General features: G+C 34.2%; 1 protein-coding gene across 4 annotated transcripts in view; it reads right to left on the bottom strand.

The window, feature by feature from the left end:
• THADA (Thyroid adenoma-associated protein homolog) overlaps positions 1-17,831 on the bottom strand; it is a 223,851-nt gene extending 206,020 nt beyond the window's left edge. For 2 of the 4 annotated variants that reach the window (XM_089092152.1, XM_089092155.1), the window contains exons 1-2: positions 17,714-17,831; positions 2,889-2,978 (exon numbers count right to left, since the gene is read on the bottom strand). In XM_089092152.1, coding sequence (XP_088948278.1) covers positions 2,889-2,962 — 74 coding nt within the window. In that variant the 5' untranslated portion in view covers positions 2,963-2,978; positions 17,714-17,831. Of the gene's footprint in view, positions 1-2,888; positions 2,979-10,953; positions 11,079-17,645 lie in introns of those variants that run through there. The other 2 variants (XM_089092153.1, XM_089092154.1) reach the window with 2 other exon arrangements.
• Between the last annotated feature and the right edge of the window lie 291 nt (positions 17,832-18,122).

Below are 18,122 nucleotides of genomic sequence, written 5' to 3'. Positions count from 1 at the left end.
CTCATAGTATCACTCGATTGAAATAACGGTGTTAAAATTGTATTAAATGTATTTTTAATCGACTTATGTCAGATATTTGAGGCTAATGGTATGGCTAGTATTATAAAATCTCTAAATAAGTTATCAAGGAATAACTTAATAAAATTATTTTGGATTGCAAAAAATAATACAACGTATAATTTTAAAACTAAATTAATTTACGATGCAATTTGCATTTTAGATACAACAAAATTTATTTCAAATTATAATAAATCTGATAAGAGTGTTAATAAAGATAAGAGACTATATTTATCTGTAAATTTTAGTAGTAAACAAATAGAAGATATTAATTTACCTGGAATCTTAAACCAGCAGAGAGTGAAAAATACCTTTCCAAGTAATTCGACGTATAACGATAGTCCGATTTTAACGTATAAATTCTCAAAAACGATAAGGCAAATGATTTTTAACTATAATTTAATGCTTAGAAAACTTGAAAAAATGAGTGATTGGAAACCAGTTTGTAATTGAGAGCAATATTTACCATATGTAAATCAAACTTAAGAGCATGTTGTAACAGGGGATTTGTCCAATATAAAGCAACTTGATCTTCAAAATATAATGAAAAGGGGGTCTAAATTCCGTCTTTCCTGCCACATAAAGCCAGCAAGTACTCTTAGTGGGTTAAATAACGATTTAAATTTATTTATTGATAAATAGTGCAAGAAGGAGAAAATTATTTTAGAAAGTTTTCAAAATTGGATGAAATTGATTTTAACTACTGCACGAAATATTATATATAAAATTAATTAAAATAAATCTACGAAAAATTCAATATTTTATATTGCTAATATGAAACAAGCAATAGCTAATATACAGAATGAATTTGTAATTGTACAAATTGATAAAGCTAGTAATCATTTTGCCGTAATTTTGTCAGAAACTCTATTGTGATATTTTATCAAAAGACTCATCTTTTTTTTGTAAAAGCTCATCATTTTGTTGTATCAAGAGTACAACAAAAAATACGAAAAGGCTCATCTAGAGGATAGTAGTTTAATTGAAAATATACAAGAAATAGTTTTGAAAAAATTCAACATTCAAATTAATGATAACGATAAAAAGTTTCCTTTCTTATATTTGACGGCAAAACTTCATGAGAATCCACCCAAACCACATTTTATTGCAGGCGCAGCAAGGTGTCCAACAAGCATTGCGGCCACTGGACTATCTTTAATTTTAAGGGAAATTAGAAATAAACTTAAAGCATATTGCTCTGGAATTAAAAAGTTTTCTAACTTTAATCCATATTGGAGTGTTAGTAATTCATTGCAAGTGATCGACTCTTTGGCTATGGTTTCAGCTAAGAGAGTAGATTCGTTTGATTTTACTACACGGTATAAAAATCTGTCACTTAATTTAGTATTCGAAAAATTGAAAATGATCAATAAGAAATCTTTTCTTTTGTCTAATATGGGATTTTTGAAAATTTATACTTTTAATAAAAAAAAGCCCGATGGACTAAATAGTACTATTAGTTCAAGATGTTATAGCCTGGACATGATATATGGTTTACTAGAATTTATTTTGTTCAATACTTTTATAAGTTTTAATGGTAATTTATATAAACAAATTGTATTAATCCCAATGGGCGGTAATTCCAGTCTGTTTATAGCTGACCTGTTTTTAAGTCAACTTGAATATGAATATATGATAAATAAAAATAGCCCAAGTAATATAAAATATTCTCTTTCAAATAGTAAAAGATATCTGGATGACCTTTAACTATTAATATTACTAAAAATAATAAATTAGTTTTTAAAATTAACAATAAAACTGATGATTTTAATTTTGAAGTGATTAATTTCCCATTCCTCAAAAGTAATATACATTCAAATATCCTTTTATTGCCAACTATTTTGGTATGCAAGAATTTGCAGTAACTACACAGATTTTAAAAATAGATGCCAAATGTTTAGCTAAAAATTAATTTTAAGGTTTTTTTTTGCCACTAAAATTAGTTGGCAATTTAAAAAATTTAGTTTTCTGTGTAACAAACTTTTAGGTAAATATACAAATAATTATCAAGAAATATTTAAGGATATTTTAATGTAATTGCTCTTTCATTGTTCTTTTGAAGTTTTTGCATATATACAGAATTACGGACTAACTAGAAGGGCTTTAAATTTATAATTGGTTCCAGGAGCCAATAAAGCACTTTGTTTTATAACCCAGCTCAGGCCTATAAGGTCTGTCTTTGTTCCAGTTTTGTATTTAGGTTTCATTGACTTATGGGATGCTAAGATGGATAATGCTAATCTCATTTTGTAGGCATATATTTTTTGAATAATTTTACAAATAGGCATGTATTTCACAAGTTTTACCTAACATAGGGATACCATAAAAGAGCTTTATGGTAGACGCTCCACCTCGCCGGGTAAGTAATTTTAAAGCACCACAACCAATTAAGGCAGGTCGTATTCCTCTGAGGATCCCTAAAGGAAGGTAATCGCTTGGAAATATTTAGCTATATCTAAGGTGCTTTTGCTTGTAAATTTACAACAGCTTACATTTATTAATGGCAACTTTGCATGGATTTAGACATTTTAATTTGATTAACAATTCGGTTATACTGTTTTGTCCTAGGTAATTGGATAGATAATTAAGGTCAAGACCTTGTTCCAAGTGCTCATTTACCTCAATTGCTGGATTAGGAACACAGTTTTTTTTTGTTTTTTTGTTTTTTTGAACCAAGTAATTACCACTATTACATAATAGAAACTACAAGGGACTTAGTAAAGGGAAAAGGCTCTGAATAAGGTGGAAGAAGAAGGTTAACGGATCTGATGGCTTGGAGTTGTGATGGGTTGTTAGTATGGAACAATATTATAATTATTTGTTATTTTTACCTCATAATGTCCTTCCTTTTAGGATCCTTCTTGCTGAGATCCATCACCATTTGCACAATAGTTTGAATATCCATATATGTGATGACAAGCCTGTAATTTAAGATAGGAAAATTAATGGTTTTCCTCTATTTTGTTCCTACTGCTGTCTATGTTTTGAACACAAAACTTAGCCTCGACTTTCACAAAAAAATTCCTGAATTAATCTTACAAGTTTTGTCTGAATTTGAAGTTTCAATTAAAAACAACAACATGTTTACAATTATAATATGGAAGGAAAACAACCCTTTTACAGAGTGAGTGAGAGAAAGAGAGAGGGAGAGAGAGAGAGAGAGAGAGAGAGAGAGAGAGAGAGAGAGAGAGAGAGAGAGAGAGAGAGAGAGACAGAGAGACACACACACAGACACACAGACACACACAGAGAGAGAGAGACCACATTGATTAAGACACCTTCCCCTACTTAAGATGCATCCGCCTTTGTCTATTATAGCATTTATATAATATTCCTTGTTCAAAACATGGAATTGAATATAATCTTTAGGACTTTTAATGTATTTGGTTGCTCTTTTCAAATTGGCCTTAAGAGCCATCAGTTGACATGGGACAGAGAAGGGGCCTGCTTCCTTCAGACCTCATTTTCTCTGCTTAAGACCATAATGTAACACTTTGGATTACAAATCTGAAAGTTAAGAATACAACTAAACTAAAAAGCTATAATATCTGTTGCCATCATGGGGAAAACATTCAGAAAAAAAATTTCGATTTTGTAGATGGTTGTCATCTGGTATATAGTAGAACAGGAAAAAATAGGACACACTGAGACATGTCCCAGTATGTACTAGATGACACCAATCACCAAATTGAGGGCAAGTTTTTTTCTTCTATAGATAATTTTCTTCAAGAGGTTTGAACATATCCAGGTTGTCAAAACAACAAAGATACATTGTCTTAGAAACAGAATAGGGTATTAAGTTTTAACTTTCAGGGAAACTTCAGAGGGGAATGAAACTAAATCAAAAGGTGCTGTGCATATCCAGATTGTCAAAAGGGTGTATGAGCAATATCCCAGGAAAAAAGGGAAGTACGTTGGAACTTTTAGAGCATGTTATTGGGAATGTTGATCTAAATCAAAAGATGCTATGTCCATACAAGTTAGTCATATGGGCGTATTTACAACATCTTAGGAACATATAAATGTACTAAATTGAAACATTCAGCACATATTGAGGGGGATTTCTAACTAAATATGGATGTTCAAAACGCCTATCTGGAACATATATGGGATGGCTAAGGGCATTAAGGAGAAACTATTAGGGAATATTGTATTGTATATTGAACAAAATCAAAACACACTCTATGCATGCAAGTTTTCAAAACATTATTTAAAGAACAGCTGAGAGCATTAAATTTAATCTTTCAGGTCTACAAAACTACAACTTATACAATTAGTACTACTGCTATTGTGACAATTCCAAACTGTGACTGCTTTTCACTGTTTGCATTTGTGACTACTTATAATTGCAAATACTTGTGACTATGACTGATTACAACTCCAACAACTTTGCAACTGCAGCCTTTCAGAGAGTAAACACTAACAGTGAAGCACTGAAGAGTCTGAGAGGGACTAAAAGCAGGCGCAACTTAGGATGTTTGAGACCCCATTTAGGACCGAAATACATAGGATCAGGTGAAACTTGAACTCTATTTTTTTTTTATACATGTAACTGCAATTAACAGTAAACACAACTTTGACTGCATCAACTACCTGTGTCTAAAGCTACTAACACTTGCAAATATGACTGCCACCACAACTACTTGGAACTGTGACTATGGTTACATGCAACTGTGTCTTGTGCAACTGCAACTGTGACTACTATTGGTAATACTACTACTGCTACTACTGGAACAAGTTATTTTATTATTTTGACTACATATTTGAGATTTCATTTATTTCTTCTTTAAATAAAGTACCAAAAAGAAGATCAAAAGTCAGAGGCTTCTTCAGAGAGATGTGTCCTTGTGACCATGGTCAGGACTGTTTCTCCAAGTGGTTAGTATTTACCACCCTTCTTTATATTTCCAAGGAAAATTTTTCAGCCTTACGTGCTTACTGGCACTCCAGTCAACTCAGCTGGCAAAGCCCTCCATCAGGTTAAACCAACCATGACCTATTTTTTAATTATGTTCATCACTCCAAGGTATATTCACAAGCATTTCAGGAGAGCCCCAAGCTACTGATCTTATATAATCACAAGGCTTGTATCTCCTTGAAAATTATACAGTTTGCAAAAGATTCAGGTATCATGCTACTTAAAATTCCCCCTTACTATAGACACAAGCTCCAGCTGTTAGATATTAGTGCATACCTCCCCTTCAAGCACAAATATAAAAAAGCTGCCACTAACTGGTTGTTGTCTAATCCCAGGAAGACCTTGACAATATATGACACTTCTTTGTCTATAAGACAAAGCCTTCTTCTGTTCTTCACCCAAAATAACATCATGAGAGGCTTTGGGAAAACTTAAATATGGGCCTACAATCCTGAAGTCTTCACAGAAGAAGATTTTCTTATTTTCATTGTCACTGACCAGCCTTCTACCCCTAATCTTGGTGGATCTGCCCTTTTTAGTCCTATCAACAATGTCCTGCATTAGCCTAAAGAACCTGTGGCTGAGGTGAACAATGAAGAAGCTCAGAGCTCATCTATTGCTGTTTCAAATCAAAACCAGCTACACCTAAACATTTAAAATCATTCCCAGAAGCCATGCATTACTCCAATACAGTAAAGAATATCAGAAGGGAACTTTAAAAGTTCTGACTGATATGCCTGTTAAAGCTTAAAAAAGAAGACAAGGAAAGCAAAGTGAAAATCAGCAAAGTAGTTGACAAGATAGTTGTTGAAGGGAAAAAGACCTACACAAAGAGGAAACTATTCATTGAGCCAGATAGTGAACATAATACAGTCCTGGACAACAAAGTGATTATTGTTTGAAGGCTGGTTCTTCTGATGAGGAGGATGTGAATGAAGAAGTCTTTAGCTACATCAATGTTTGTGACTTGGTAAAGGTAGTATATGAGGGAGGATTTTGCCCTGGCTGCATTGTGGGAAAAAAAAAAACAAAGAACAGTGCCAAGTAAATGTCATGTGTCTGACCAGATTTCAAAATGGCAGTGTCAAGCTATTTGAAGTTAATTCTTTGATCATACAAGTTATTTTTGTCCTTTTTTTGCTAATGAATAATCGATTTGTATCATAACCACCTAAGTACCATCCCTTGTCCTTGTATGTGTCAACCCCTGGTACTTTGTGAGGCAGCTGGTACATGCAGGGACTCTCCCCTTTTTTTCAGTTGAAAAAAAATCGTGAAATAATCACATTCTATTTGCCTGATAATGGGCTTTCAGTTGGTCTATAAAACAGTTTAACCAGTCAACCAATCAATATGATTTTTCTATACTTCAAAAGAACTGTCATGGCATATACCAGTCTCCCCTAAGTATCTGCCAAGTTTTGTGGAGGTAAGCAAATTAGCAGGTCAAAGCAAAGGTACTACTACTACTACTACTAATAACTCACCTCAGCACCAAGCCTCCTGAGGCCAACACAGCTACGCACGCTCCTCCTCCATCCCTATCTATTCAAAGCCTCCCTTTTTAAACCCTCCCAGGAAGTTCCCATTTCCTTTAAATCTTTCTTTATGACGTCCTCCGAGCCCCAGACGGGGGCGACCTGCTTTGCGTTTAGCCATAGATGGTTGGCTGAAAAGAACAATCTTCAGCAATCTGTCATCCTTCATCCACACAACATGCCCTAACCACCTCAACCTTTCTTTCATTATAGACCTAGAGAGCGGTATTGAACCATATTTTTCATATAGCCTATTGTTTGAAATACAGTCAGTCAGCCGGATACCCAGAACAATCCTTAAGCAATTTCTCTGGAAAACATCTAGCAAATCTTCATCCGCTTTTCGGAAAGTCCATGCTTCAGAGCTTTATTTGACCACTGCCATCACTGTAGCTTCTAATATTCTAATCTTGGTTTGCAGACTTATCTTCCTATTCTTCCAGACTTTTTTTAAATCTTTTTTAGAGGACAAATTATGTCATGGGTAGATATTTTTGAAATCCCCTTTTCCCCAAACTCAAAAATTTCTAAAATTGTATGTTAAATACTTTTTACCATGGTTGCAGCAGTTACTACAACCTAGAAGATATTTTTGAGGACTTTAGTGGACAAATTATGTCATGGGACAATGTTTTTTAAATTCCCCTTCACCCCACACTCAAAATTTTCTAAAATTCTGCTTTAGAAGCTTTTTAAATATTTCTAAAGCACTAATAGATAGAGCGCTAAAAACATCAGAATCGACTTTAGAGGACAAATTATGTTGCGGGAAGATGTTTTTGAAATCCCCCTTCACCTCAAACTCAACATTTTCTAAAATTCTACTTTAGAAGCTTTTTAAATATTTCTAAAGCACTAATTGACAGAGCACTACAAACATCAGAATCAACTTTAGAGGACAAATTATGTTATGGGAAGATGTTTTGAAATCCTCCTTACCCCCAAACTCAAAATTTTCTAAAATTCTACTTTAGAAGCTTTTTAAATATTTCTAAAGCAATAATAGATAGAGTGCTACAAGCATCAGAATCGACTTTAGAGGACAAGTTATTTAATGGGAAGATGTTTTTGAAATCCCCCTTCACTTCAAACTCAAAATCTTCTAAAATTCTACATTAGAAGCTGTTTTAAATATTCCTAAAGTGCTAAGACATAGAGCATTACAAACATCAGAATCGACAGTAGAGGACGTTATGTAATGGGAAGATATTTTTGAAATCCCCCTTCACCCCAAACTTAAAATTTTCCAAAATTATACTTTAGAAGCTTTTTTTTAAATATTTCTAATGCGCTATGAAATGGAGCGCTAAAATCATCAGAATTGACTTTAGAGGACAATTTATGTCATGGGAAGATGTTTTGAAATCCCCCTTCACCCCAAACTCAAAATTTCCCAAAATTCTACTTTAGAAGCTTTTTAAATATTTCTAAGGCACTTATTGATAGAGTGCTACAAGCATCAGAATCGCCTTTAGAGGACGTTATTTAATGGGAAGATGTTTTTGAAATCCCTCTTCACTTCAAACTCAAAATTTTCTAAAATTCTACTTTAGAAGTTTTTTGAAATATTTCTAAAGCGATAAATAATAGGGCACTACAAACATCAGAATTGACTTTAGAGGACAAGTTATGTCATGGGAAGTTATTTTTGAAATCCCCCTTCACCCCAAACTCAAAATTTTCCAAAATTCTACTTAAGAAGCTTTTTTAAATATCTCTAAGGTGCTAAGACATATTTAATTCTACATAAAATTCTACTTTAGAAGCTTTTTAAAATTTTCTAAAGCACTAATAGATAGAGCGCTACAAACATCAGAATCAACTTTAAAGGACATATTATGTTATGGGAAGATGTTTTTGAAATCCCCCTTCACCCCAAACTCAAAATTTTCCAAAATTCTACTTTAGAAGTTTTTTTTAAATATTTCTAAAGCGCTAAGACATAGAGCAGTACAAAAATCAGAATCAACTTTAGAGGACAAGTTATGTCATGGGAAGATGTTTTTGAAATCCCCCTTCCCCCCAAACTCAAAATTTTCTAAAATTCTACTTTAGAAGCTTTTTAAATATTTCTAAAGCACTAATAGATAGAGTGCTACAAACATCAGAATCAACTTTAGAGGACAAGCTATGTAATGGGAAGATGTTTTTGAAATCCCCCCTCACCCCAAACTGAAAATTTTCTAAAATTCTACTTTAGAACCTTTTTAAATATTTCTAAAGCACCAACAGATAGAGCGCTACAAATATCAGAATCGACTGTAGAGGACAAGTTATGTCATAGGAAGATGTTTCTTTTTTTTACTGGGTTATTTCTTCTTATTCTTTTTTACCAGGGAAACGGGTTACCAGAGTATCATTAGGAGATGTTTAATGGGCATCGAAATGCTTCTTTAAGAAGCTACACTTCATATGACAAATAATAGCATCGAAGCTTTGAAGAAGCATAATCAGAAAATGGATGAGTAGGTTTCATTCCTACATCAAAAGGAAAACAATATAGACATTATTGATCCCGACAGAAGACAAAAGAAAGTCTTTCAAAAAAAGAAGAAGAAAAAAAACAACTGAGAAATCATATTCCAGTATGAGATTGATTAGTAGCTATAGCTGCGAGAAAAGAAAGTTAATTAGAAATCTATGGCGATTCATTCGCCATAGATTTAAAGATTTATAGATTTATAGATTTAAAGGGGGATTTAACAGTTTCTTGACATGTGCAGTATTTCGTAGTTTTGTCCAAATACTGTACCCCCCCCTCCCCATGGAAAAGAAGGCTTTCCAAATTTGAGCTTTTTTTAATTTCTGTAGGGGGAAGGAGTTTTATTACTTGTGCATTATGGGTTCAAATATTATGCTAAAATTCAAATTTTAAAAAGCTTCTAAAGTAGAATTTTAGAAAATTTTGAGTTTGGGGTGAAGGGGGATTTCAAAAACATCTTCCCATTGCATAACTTGTCCTATAAAGTTAATTCTGATGTTTGTAGCACTCTATCTATTGGTGCTTTAGAAAATTTTAAAAAGCTTCTAAAGTAGAATTTTAGAAAATTTTGAGTTTGGGGGGAATGGGGATTTCAAAAACATCTCCCCATGACATAACTTGTACTTTAAAGTCAATTCTGATGTTTGTAGCGCTCTATCTGTCCTCTAAAGTCAATTCTGATGTTTGTAGCGCTCCATGTCTTAGCACTTTAGAAATATTTAAAAAAGCTTCTAAAGTAGAATTTTGGAAAATTTTAAGTTTGGGGTGAAGGGGGATTTCAAAACATCTTCCCATGACATAACTTGTCCTCTACAGTCGATTCTGATGATTTTAGCACTCTATTTATTAGTGCATTATAAATATTTAAAAAGTTTTAAAGTAGAATTTTAGAAAATTTTGAGTTTGGGGTGAAGGGGGATTTCAAAAACATCTTCTCATAACATAATTTGTCCACTAAAGTCCTAAAAAATATCTTCTAGGTTGTAGCTACTATGGCAACCATGGTAAAAAGTATTTAACATACAATTTTAGAAATTTTTGAGTTTGGGGACAAGGTGATTTCAAAAACATCTTCCCATGACATAATTTGTCCTCTAAAAACAAGTTGGATCTTTTTACTGGGTCTACCTCTTGTCAAATCTTTTCCCTAATTAAGAGAGTATAAATAGTTTATCAATACTCTTCTCCACCTGCAAGCTACCCTTAAGTGGTTATGATAGGCAAAGACTTGCCACATCACAAACCCAGTCCCATTATACCCTCACCAACGTCAGCATGGGAAGAAAATTAAATGGAAATAGGATTGTGGAATATATTTTCATTAACAAGATTAAAAGCTGAAGTTGTGTAAGGTAAGCAGTGATTTATAATTATGATAGTAATGTAGGATGAAATGTGAGCCAAAATAACTAGTAATGTGCAATAATTTGCATTATATAGAGGGGGAGGAGTGGAAGTAGGTACTTCAAATACTTTCCCAGAACATACCTTAGCCTGTAGACCCATCCCTGAAAGTTTCATTTTCCTAACCTAACCCCTTTCCAATATAGCCAAAAGTAGCTAAAGAAGAATTTTACTGTTTACTTCATTTGGAAGTCAATAATATGAACTGCAAAAAATTTACCAAGCCCCCTCCAAAAAAAACTTGGATACAGCCCTCCTCGGAAGCATAACAAAGGTATCATTATGGTCAAAAACCCCTCCCCAAAGGAGTTTTATAACACAAATATTTTAAAGATCATCAATGGTCAGGGCCCTTCAGAGGGAGAAAGGGTGAGGGTAGTTACTTCAAAATACCTTCCCAGGACATACTTTAGTCTGTGGACCCATCCCTGAAAGTTTCCTTTTCTTAAATTAACCCTTTTCCAAGATAGAAAAAATTAGCCAAACCAGAATTTTACTGGATACTATTAAGGAATTTTCAGGCAATAGAATTCTGGGAACATTTAATTTTTCACCATAAACTATTTGAATCTCTGATCTGAGAGATTTGAGTCTCCTCTTGACAGCAATGTCAGTTGAAACTTCTTTCAATATGACTAATTTTCTTCCTTCTCAGCACAACACCATTAGCTGCAACTACTTTCAAAACAGCAATAATTAATACACCTCAGCTTCAATCTAAAAAAGAACAGACAATCTTCCTTTATAGCAGTTTTTTTTTTTGTTTGCTTTTTTATAACACGGACATATATCATTGCTAAAACCCTCAGTCAAACCTAGTACACACACAAAATCAATCCCTTTTTCAACACTGATAATACAGCAATTACATTACTATCAACATCAGATAAAATCTCTTTCTCTACCACTTTCCAGTATAAACTTAATAAAGAGGTCTGTCATCCTATACTTCAAAAAATCATCATCAATCGAAATTCCTAATGCAAGTGCTACTGAAAATTCTCCTAAATTTTCATCTTTGCACAAATTTATCATTTCTTTTCTCAAATTTTCATATTCCTTACATTCAACAACATAATGGAAAATACTTTCTATCTCACTACACCTATCCCACTGAGAACTATCAGCTTTGCCTATGATAAACAACCTATGCTTAATACCTACATGGGTTGACCAAAAACGGAACATTAAGCAACCATATTTTCTTTTTAATCTACTATAATTTTTCATATCAAAGCCAGGCTTCTTTTTCTGGGTAAGAGCTATATTACTACTATTATCCCTCATTTCCTCAAAATGTTCTTGGTAAATCTTTCTAACCATCTCTGTAATCTGTTTATATGTTTCTGTAGGGGGTGTAAGGGTCATGTTTTGTGCAGTTAGTTTGGCATATTTGTCTGCTTTTTCATTACCCGCCACCCCCACATGGGCTGGACACCACAAAAATTGTATCACTATTCCTTTCTCGACAATCTTCAGAATAGAACTATAACTCTTATGGACCTCATCATTTTGTTTATTTGGATAATTCCTTAGGGAATGGAGGGCAGATTTCGACTCACTACATATGAGGAACTTCTATTAATTTCCATCACTTTCACTAGTTTTTATCAGTAAACTCTCGCGCGGACATTCTAGTACTTCTGTTTCTGCCTCAAACATCGTTGATCACTTACATAATGTCTTTGCAATTATAGCATTTATTCCTGGAACCATTGTTAAAAAACCAATTCCTAAGCCATTTATTTTTGAGTCAAACGCCTTTGTTTCAACGTATTATTGGTACTTGATATTAAAAACTGAAAAGAATTCATATCTCATTATTAGGGGGTTATTTTCCATTTTTTTCCATGTAATCAATCTGACACTCAATCTGAGCCCGATCCCAGGAGGGAATTTTCGGTGGTTTTTCATAACATAGCATTTTGGTAATAGGTACTTCTATACCTTCCTGAGTTAGTAGTTCTTCAAATTTTTCAAAAGGATTCAGACGTTTCCTTTTTCTATGGTGATTTCTAGTGTTGGTCAGACCAGGTTTAATTATCAGTTTCTTAACTGGGTGATTAAAATCTGCTTTCCATGAAGGTTCATGTACACTATAAGCATTTTTTCCCATCTTGTGTTGAGTTTCTCCACTCCAGACTCGCCCAGGAGAAAAGGAATTGGGGTACTCTGGTGAGCTCCAAATGCTAATCTTAGAGCTGTATTCTGTATTGTATCAAGTTTTCTGAGAGTAGATTCTGGGGCAATACTGTATATCAAACTCCCATAATCAATTTTAGGCCTTATGTATTTGATATAAAATTGTCTTGCTGTAACTATGTTGATACCATGCTTCCCAAACAAAAGCATCTTCATCAATTTCAGTTGCTTTGCACAGGATTCTTTTAGATATTTGACATGTTGACAAAATTGAAGTTTATCATCACTGTGTATTCCAAGGACCTTATGAAAATTGGTTACAAGTAGTTCCTCTCCAAACAGAGTAAGTTGGGGAGGTCTAATATTCCTCTTAGATGTGAACAACATAACTTTAGCTTTGGATGGTTCAAAATCCAGATCTATTCCTAGGGACCATAACTCTATTTGGTCTAATGTTTCTTGGACAACTTTTTCTGCTTCTTCCACTGTGCTTTGGATTGTCCAAGTATTATTATCATCTGCAAAGATTCCTCCTTTGCAGTTATTGTCTTCTAGAGGGATATCAAATTCTCCAACATTATAATAGTCTGGTCCAAGAACACTCCCTTGTGGGACACCTCTTTCCACCTCAATTTCCTTTGATCTTCCTTGTCCTACCATCACAGCAACTTTTCTATCTGACAGGTAACTCGGTGTGAATTTCATCAAATTTTCATTAATTTTTGCTTTAGATAAACCCTGTAGTATCTGTCTTTGAACCAAATTATCAAAAGCTCCTTTGACATCCAAGAGCACTGCAATCATTACTTTGCCATTATCAAGTGCATCAATGATGTCCCTCTGCATCCTGATCAGGTTATCTACTGTATTTCTCTATCTGCAAAAACCTATCTGAATATCCTGCAACAGGTTAGTTTCATCTATTGCAAATATCAGGCTTTCCCTTACTAGCCTTTCATATATCTTACCTCCAACTGGGAGCAGAGTTATAAAACAATGATTTTCTACTTTGTATGGTTTATTTGGTTTTGGGATCATGTTAGATGTGCCATTCTTCAAAATTGCAGGAAAACTGCCCTCCTTCCACAATTTGTTGATGAGTTGTAGCAGAGTATCCTTCCATTTATCAGTCAACCTTTTAAAGAAAACAGGGTATATGTTGTCACTGCCAGATGAAGTCTCTGGTAGTGTCTTTAGAACAAGTTCAAATTCTGCTTTTGAGAAGGGTTTGTTCTAACTTAATACTGATTGTTGCATAGAAACTTTTCTTGCTTTAGTGAAAGTTGTTGAATGTGGGCTGGTTCCTTCAAATGGATCTTTCTTACCTATTGTCTGGTGGAGATGACTTGCTCCTGCCTCAGCTTTTGTTTTGTTATCAGCAATCACTTGTCCTTGGTAGGTTGTTGGCCCCTGTGGATGGTGGTGCAATTCTCTCTTATTCATCTTTCTCATGAAGGTATACACTTTTCCAACTGTATCCCTGAAGCTGAGATTTGAAACAAAATGCTTCCAAGATTCTGCTTTAGCTTGATTTTTTGTTTTTCTAAATTCTGCCTGGGCCAATATTTTTTTTTTCTATAATTTTCAATTGTCAGAATCTTGTTGTAATTGTTGAAGCTTGGTTTAGTTTCTTCTTATTTAAGCTACACTGTTTATTCCACCATATTGGTTCATTCCTAGTCATGTTGCCCAATTTCTTGATGGGGATAGTCTTTTTAGCCATTTCCATCAGTAGATCCTGTAATCTTTCAATTTTCTTCTCTGTAATCATAACTGTTTCCAGTTCTTCTTCAAGACTTATCCTTGTAAGTTCCTCCTGGAAGTAATCCCAGTTAACTTTCTTCAATTTAAAGGTAGGGTGTTTTGGTGGGGTTTGACTTCTTAGTGTAGATTCTTTATACTCGATTATCACTGGCTCATGATCACTGGTTAAGGATGGTTCAGGAGTTAAACTTATATTTAGTTGAGTGGTTATTGCTACTGCAGAGAAAGTCAGGCCAATGGTAGAGTATACTCCTGTAATTGGGTTTCTTCTAGTTTGAAGTCCAAGTGGGGTCACTAGGCCAATGTTATCATTCTTATCCAGAGCACTTAGGATACCTATACCACTGTGTTCATGAGATCCACATAAACACCAGGCATCTGAATGGGCATTAGTCACCAGTAATAATAAAAGGCTCTTTGGCTTTAATCACTTTTTTCACCTTATTGAAAATGTCCTCTGTTTGTGGCTCATTTCCATTGGGGATATATATATTAACAATAACTATTGCATCCCTCTTACCCAGGAATACTCAGCAAGCTACCATCTCAATTTTAGAACTTGTGATGTCTTCAATATCTAGTTTTTGAAACATTAATGACTTTTTAATGCAAATTAATATTCCTCCTCTTGACTGTTCTGCTCTATCTTTTCTTATTACTTCATAATTTCTAAGTCTCCATGAATACTGGGGTTGTAGCTATGTTTCTTGAAAGCATCCAACATCAATTTTTTCTTTTTCTAAATAGCGCTCTAATAAAGCCTTTTTGCCTTTCATAATAGATTGGATGTTAAAAGATAGCAACTTCATTCTGGTTTATTTGCTAGATTCCAAACTTCTTCTACATTGATTTCAACTTTGAACAGTGAGTGCATAAGTTGACATAACTTCACTATCCTATCTTTCATTTCTAATTTCTTGATGTCTATCACTTCTGGCACTTTGAATACAAATAACACTAGCTGTTGAAGGGTGTTTTTTGTTTCAAGGGGGGGGTTGCTCTTTCACAGCCTTCTTGTTCAGTGCATCTGCATAACTCTGGTATGCATTCGCTGCTCTTTTTATTGGTATGTTTTGGGCAACTGCAATTTTTATGCTTTAATGGTTTTGTTGGCAGGCTGGGCAGCTACCAGATGTTGTAGAATGGTTTTTTTCCACAGTTGACACAGACATGCTTTTGGTATTTTCCTGACTCTTTGGTTTCTAGTTTTAAGGGACACTCATTATAAGAGTGTTTGTTTGCACATCTCAAGCATACAGCATGGGGGGACCTACACTTCTCTTGAGTGTGGCCATACTTTTGGCATTTAAAGCACTGAATAACTGGTTGGTTGTATCTCTCAATACTTCTTTTTCTTCTATATAGCCAAATAGACTGGGGAAGTTGCTCTCAAATGCAACACAAATACTCAGGCTATCTTCTAATTTTTTTGGTCTCTTGATTGTATCTTTTCAACCTCTTTAATTCCTTAATCTCAATATTAGTTTCTACCCTGAGGTCTGTCAGCAGTTCTTCCTTTGAATAATCTAGTGCTATTTGCTTGATTACACCATTGCTGACCTGTCTTTTCTCTTCAGGTGCTACATCAATAACATCTAGGGTAAAAGACCACTTTTCTTTGGCATTTTGGATAAATAGCAATGGGTTTTTGGACCACCCCTTTTTACTACAACATGAAGCAATGTGAGGGCAGTAACAAGAAACCTGCCTTCTTGGTAAAATTTTCACCAACAATTTTTCAGCATAAATTGAAAATGTGGTCTCTGTTTTGAAAAGCAATTGAAAAGAAAAATTATATTTAAAAATTTGCGATTTATAGAATAAATATCAAGACCCTGAGGTCTGTCAGCAGTTCTCCCTTTGAATAACCTAGTGCTATTTGCTTGATTACACCATAGCTGACCTGTCTTTTCTCTTCAGGTGCTACATCAATAACATCTAGGGTAAAAGACCACTTTTCTTTGGCATTTTGGAAAAATAGCAATGGGTTTTTGGACCACCCCTTTTTACTACAACATGAAGCAATGTGAGGGCAGTAACAAGAAACCTGCCTTCTTGGTCAAATTTTCACCAATGATTTTTCAGCATAAATTGAAAATGTGGTCTCTGTTTTGAAAAGCAATTGAAAAGAAAAATTATATTTAAAAATTTGCAATTTATAGAATAAATATCAAGCAATAAAAGTTACATTTCTTGAATCAGAAGAAAATCAGCTTTCTGTTAATATATGAATAAAAGTGAAACACTAAAAGGATATATACATCAAAATAGGATAATTGGTATTTCCAAAAAGAGGTCCCTGCAGGTAAGTCAATAAACTAAGAATTTCAAGTCTCTGATCTTAAATAATCTGAATAATAACCATATTGATGCATAGCTTAGACTTTTAGCTATTCATTAATATACTCAATCCTTCTCAATTCCTCTTTGGTAACAAGATGTGAGGGTTTTAGTTTTACATAATTTTGATCAATTGGATACTGGTTTTTTACCCTAGCTTCTGAATTTTCATTAAAGTATCCAATGCAGTTTGTGATTGAACATATACTGATAGTCTATTTCTATTGTAGTTTGAGTAAAAGTCAATTTTTTCTGTTTGGAAAATTTTCTTAAGTTCTAGAGTGATTGCTCTGTCTGATGGAAGTTTTACCTGTGAGGTGAAAACCACTATTAGATTAGTCCCTGATTCACTGCTTATAAACTCACTAGCTGTCTTTATTCTGTTATTTATAGCTCTGAATTTCTCTGGAAATCTTTCAACTATAGGAGGTTTTACAGTTTTAGAAGTTTTTTGCTCAAGATGTGAGCCACTTCTCTTACCATTTCTTTTTAGTAAATCACTGATCCCTTCAGCCTCTATAGGATTTACAACATTTGTGATGTCTTCCTCTTCTTCGATGGGGAGGGGAGGATAATCAACTAACAACCCTGAAAATCTAATATGGACGCTTGCTGAGGATACAAATTGTAAATTTTAGTTTTGGGGTACACGGTGAAAATAACCTTGATGAATTGAATATGGCAGAGGTGCATAGGCTAGTAAACTGTAGGGGGTCCTTGAGTATCTTGATATTTTGAGTGAGGAAATTGTATAGGTGTTTGATGGGGCTGTCCAGAGTATACTGGAAATGGCTGGGTGTGAGAAGGTGAGTATGCTATGTGTGGTGGTGAGAATGATGTTTGTGGAGGAGACAGTCCTACTAGTGCTGATCCTGTTTGTGTATGGTTTGCCTGTTGTGGATGGCTAGTTCCCACTGTGACACTTCCCCCAGAAGGAACCCCCATTATAGGGTGGGAATTCATTAATTGATCCTAATCCAAATATTGTAAATGCTCTTACCCAAAATAAAAACTTCAGAATACGAAATAGTCTAGAAAATAAGCCTGGGCAAAATTTTTTAATTTTACCGCGCTGTCCGTTTTCCTCAATCCTTCTACGCTTCAGTATTTTTCATGTGCTAGCCACAATTTCTTTCAGTCATTTGCCCAGCATGGTGCAATAATTTGAAATATTATGCCACTTTATATTCTTATTGCCGATATTTTAAAAATCTCTGCCAAAGTGCCCAGCTCAGACGAATTTGGCCCGGAAGATGAAATCCCAAAATATTAAAATATTTAAAAAAATCACTTAATGAGCCAAACAAATACCAAACTTGTATTTCAACTGATTCTTTCTTAGAAATGATAGAAAAGGTACAGCTCTCAATTGCCTAGAAATTTAAAGAAGCCTAAAGTGATTTTTCATACGAAATAATAGGAAACCAACATGGTAACCGAAAGAGCTAGTGCTTATTGATAATGTTGATGCTGCTAT

This window comes from Artemia sp. Qi Xiang Cuo, chromosome 7 (genome assembly GCF_049724085.1).
Source record: "Artemia sp. Qi Xiang Cuo chromosome 7, ASM4972408v1, whole genome shotgun sequence".
Classification (NCBI taxonomy): domain Eukaryota; kingdom Metazoa; phylum Arthropoda; class Branchiopoda; order Anostraca; family Artemiidae; genus Artemia; species Artemia sp. Qi Xiang Cuo.
The sequence above is the reverse complement of the archived record's forward strand: the minus strand, read 5'-3'. Positions and strand labels throughout refer to the sequence as shown.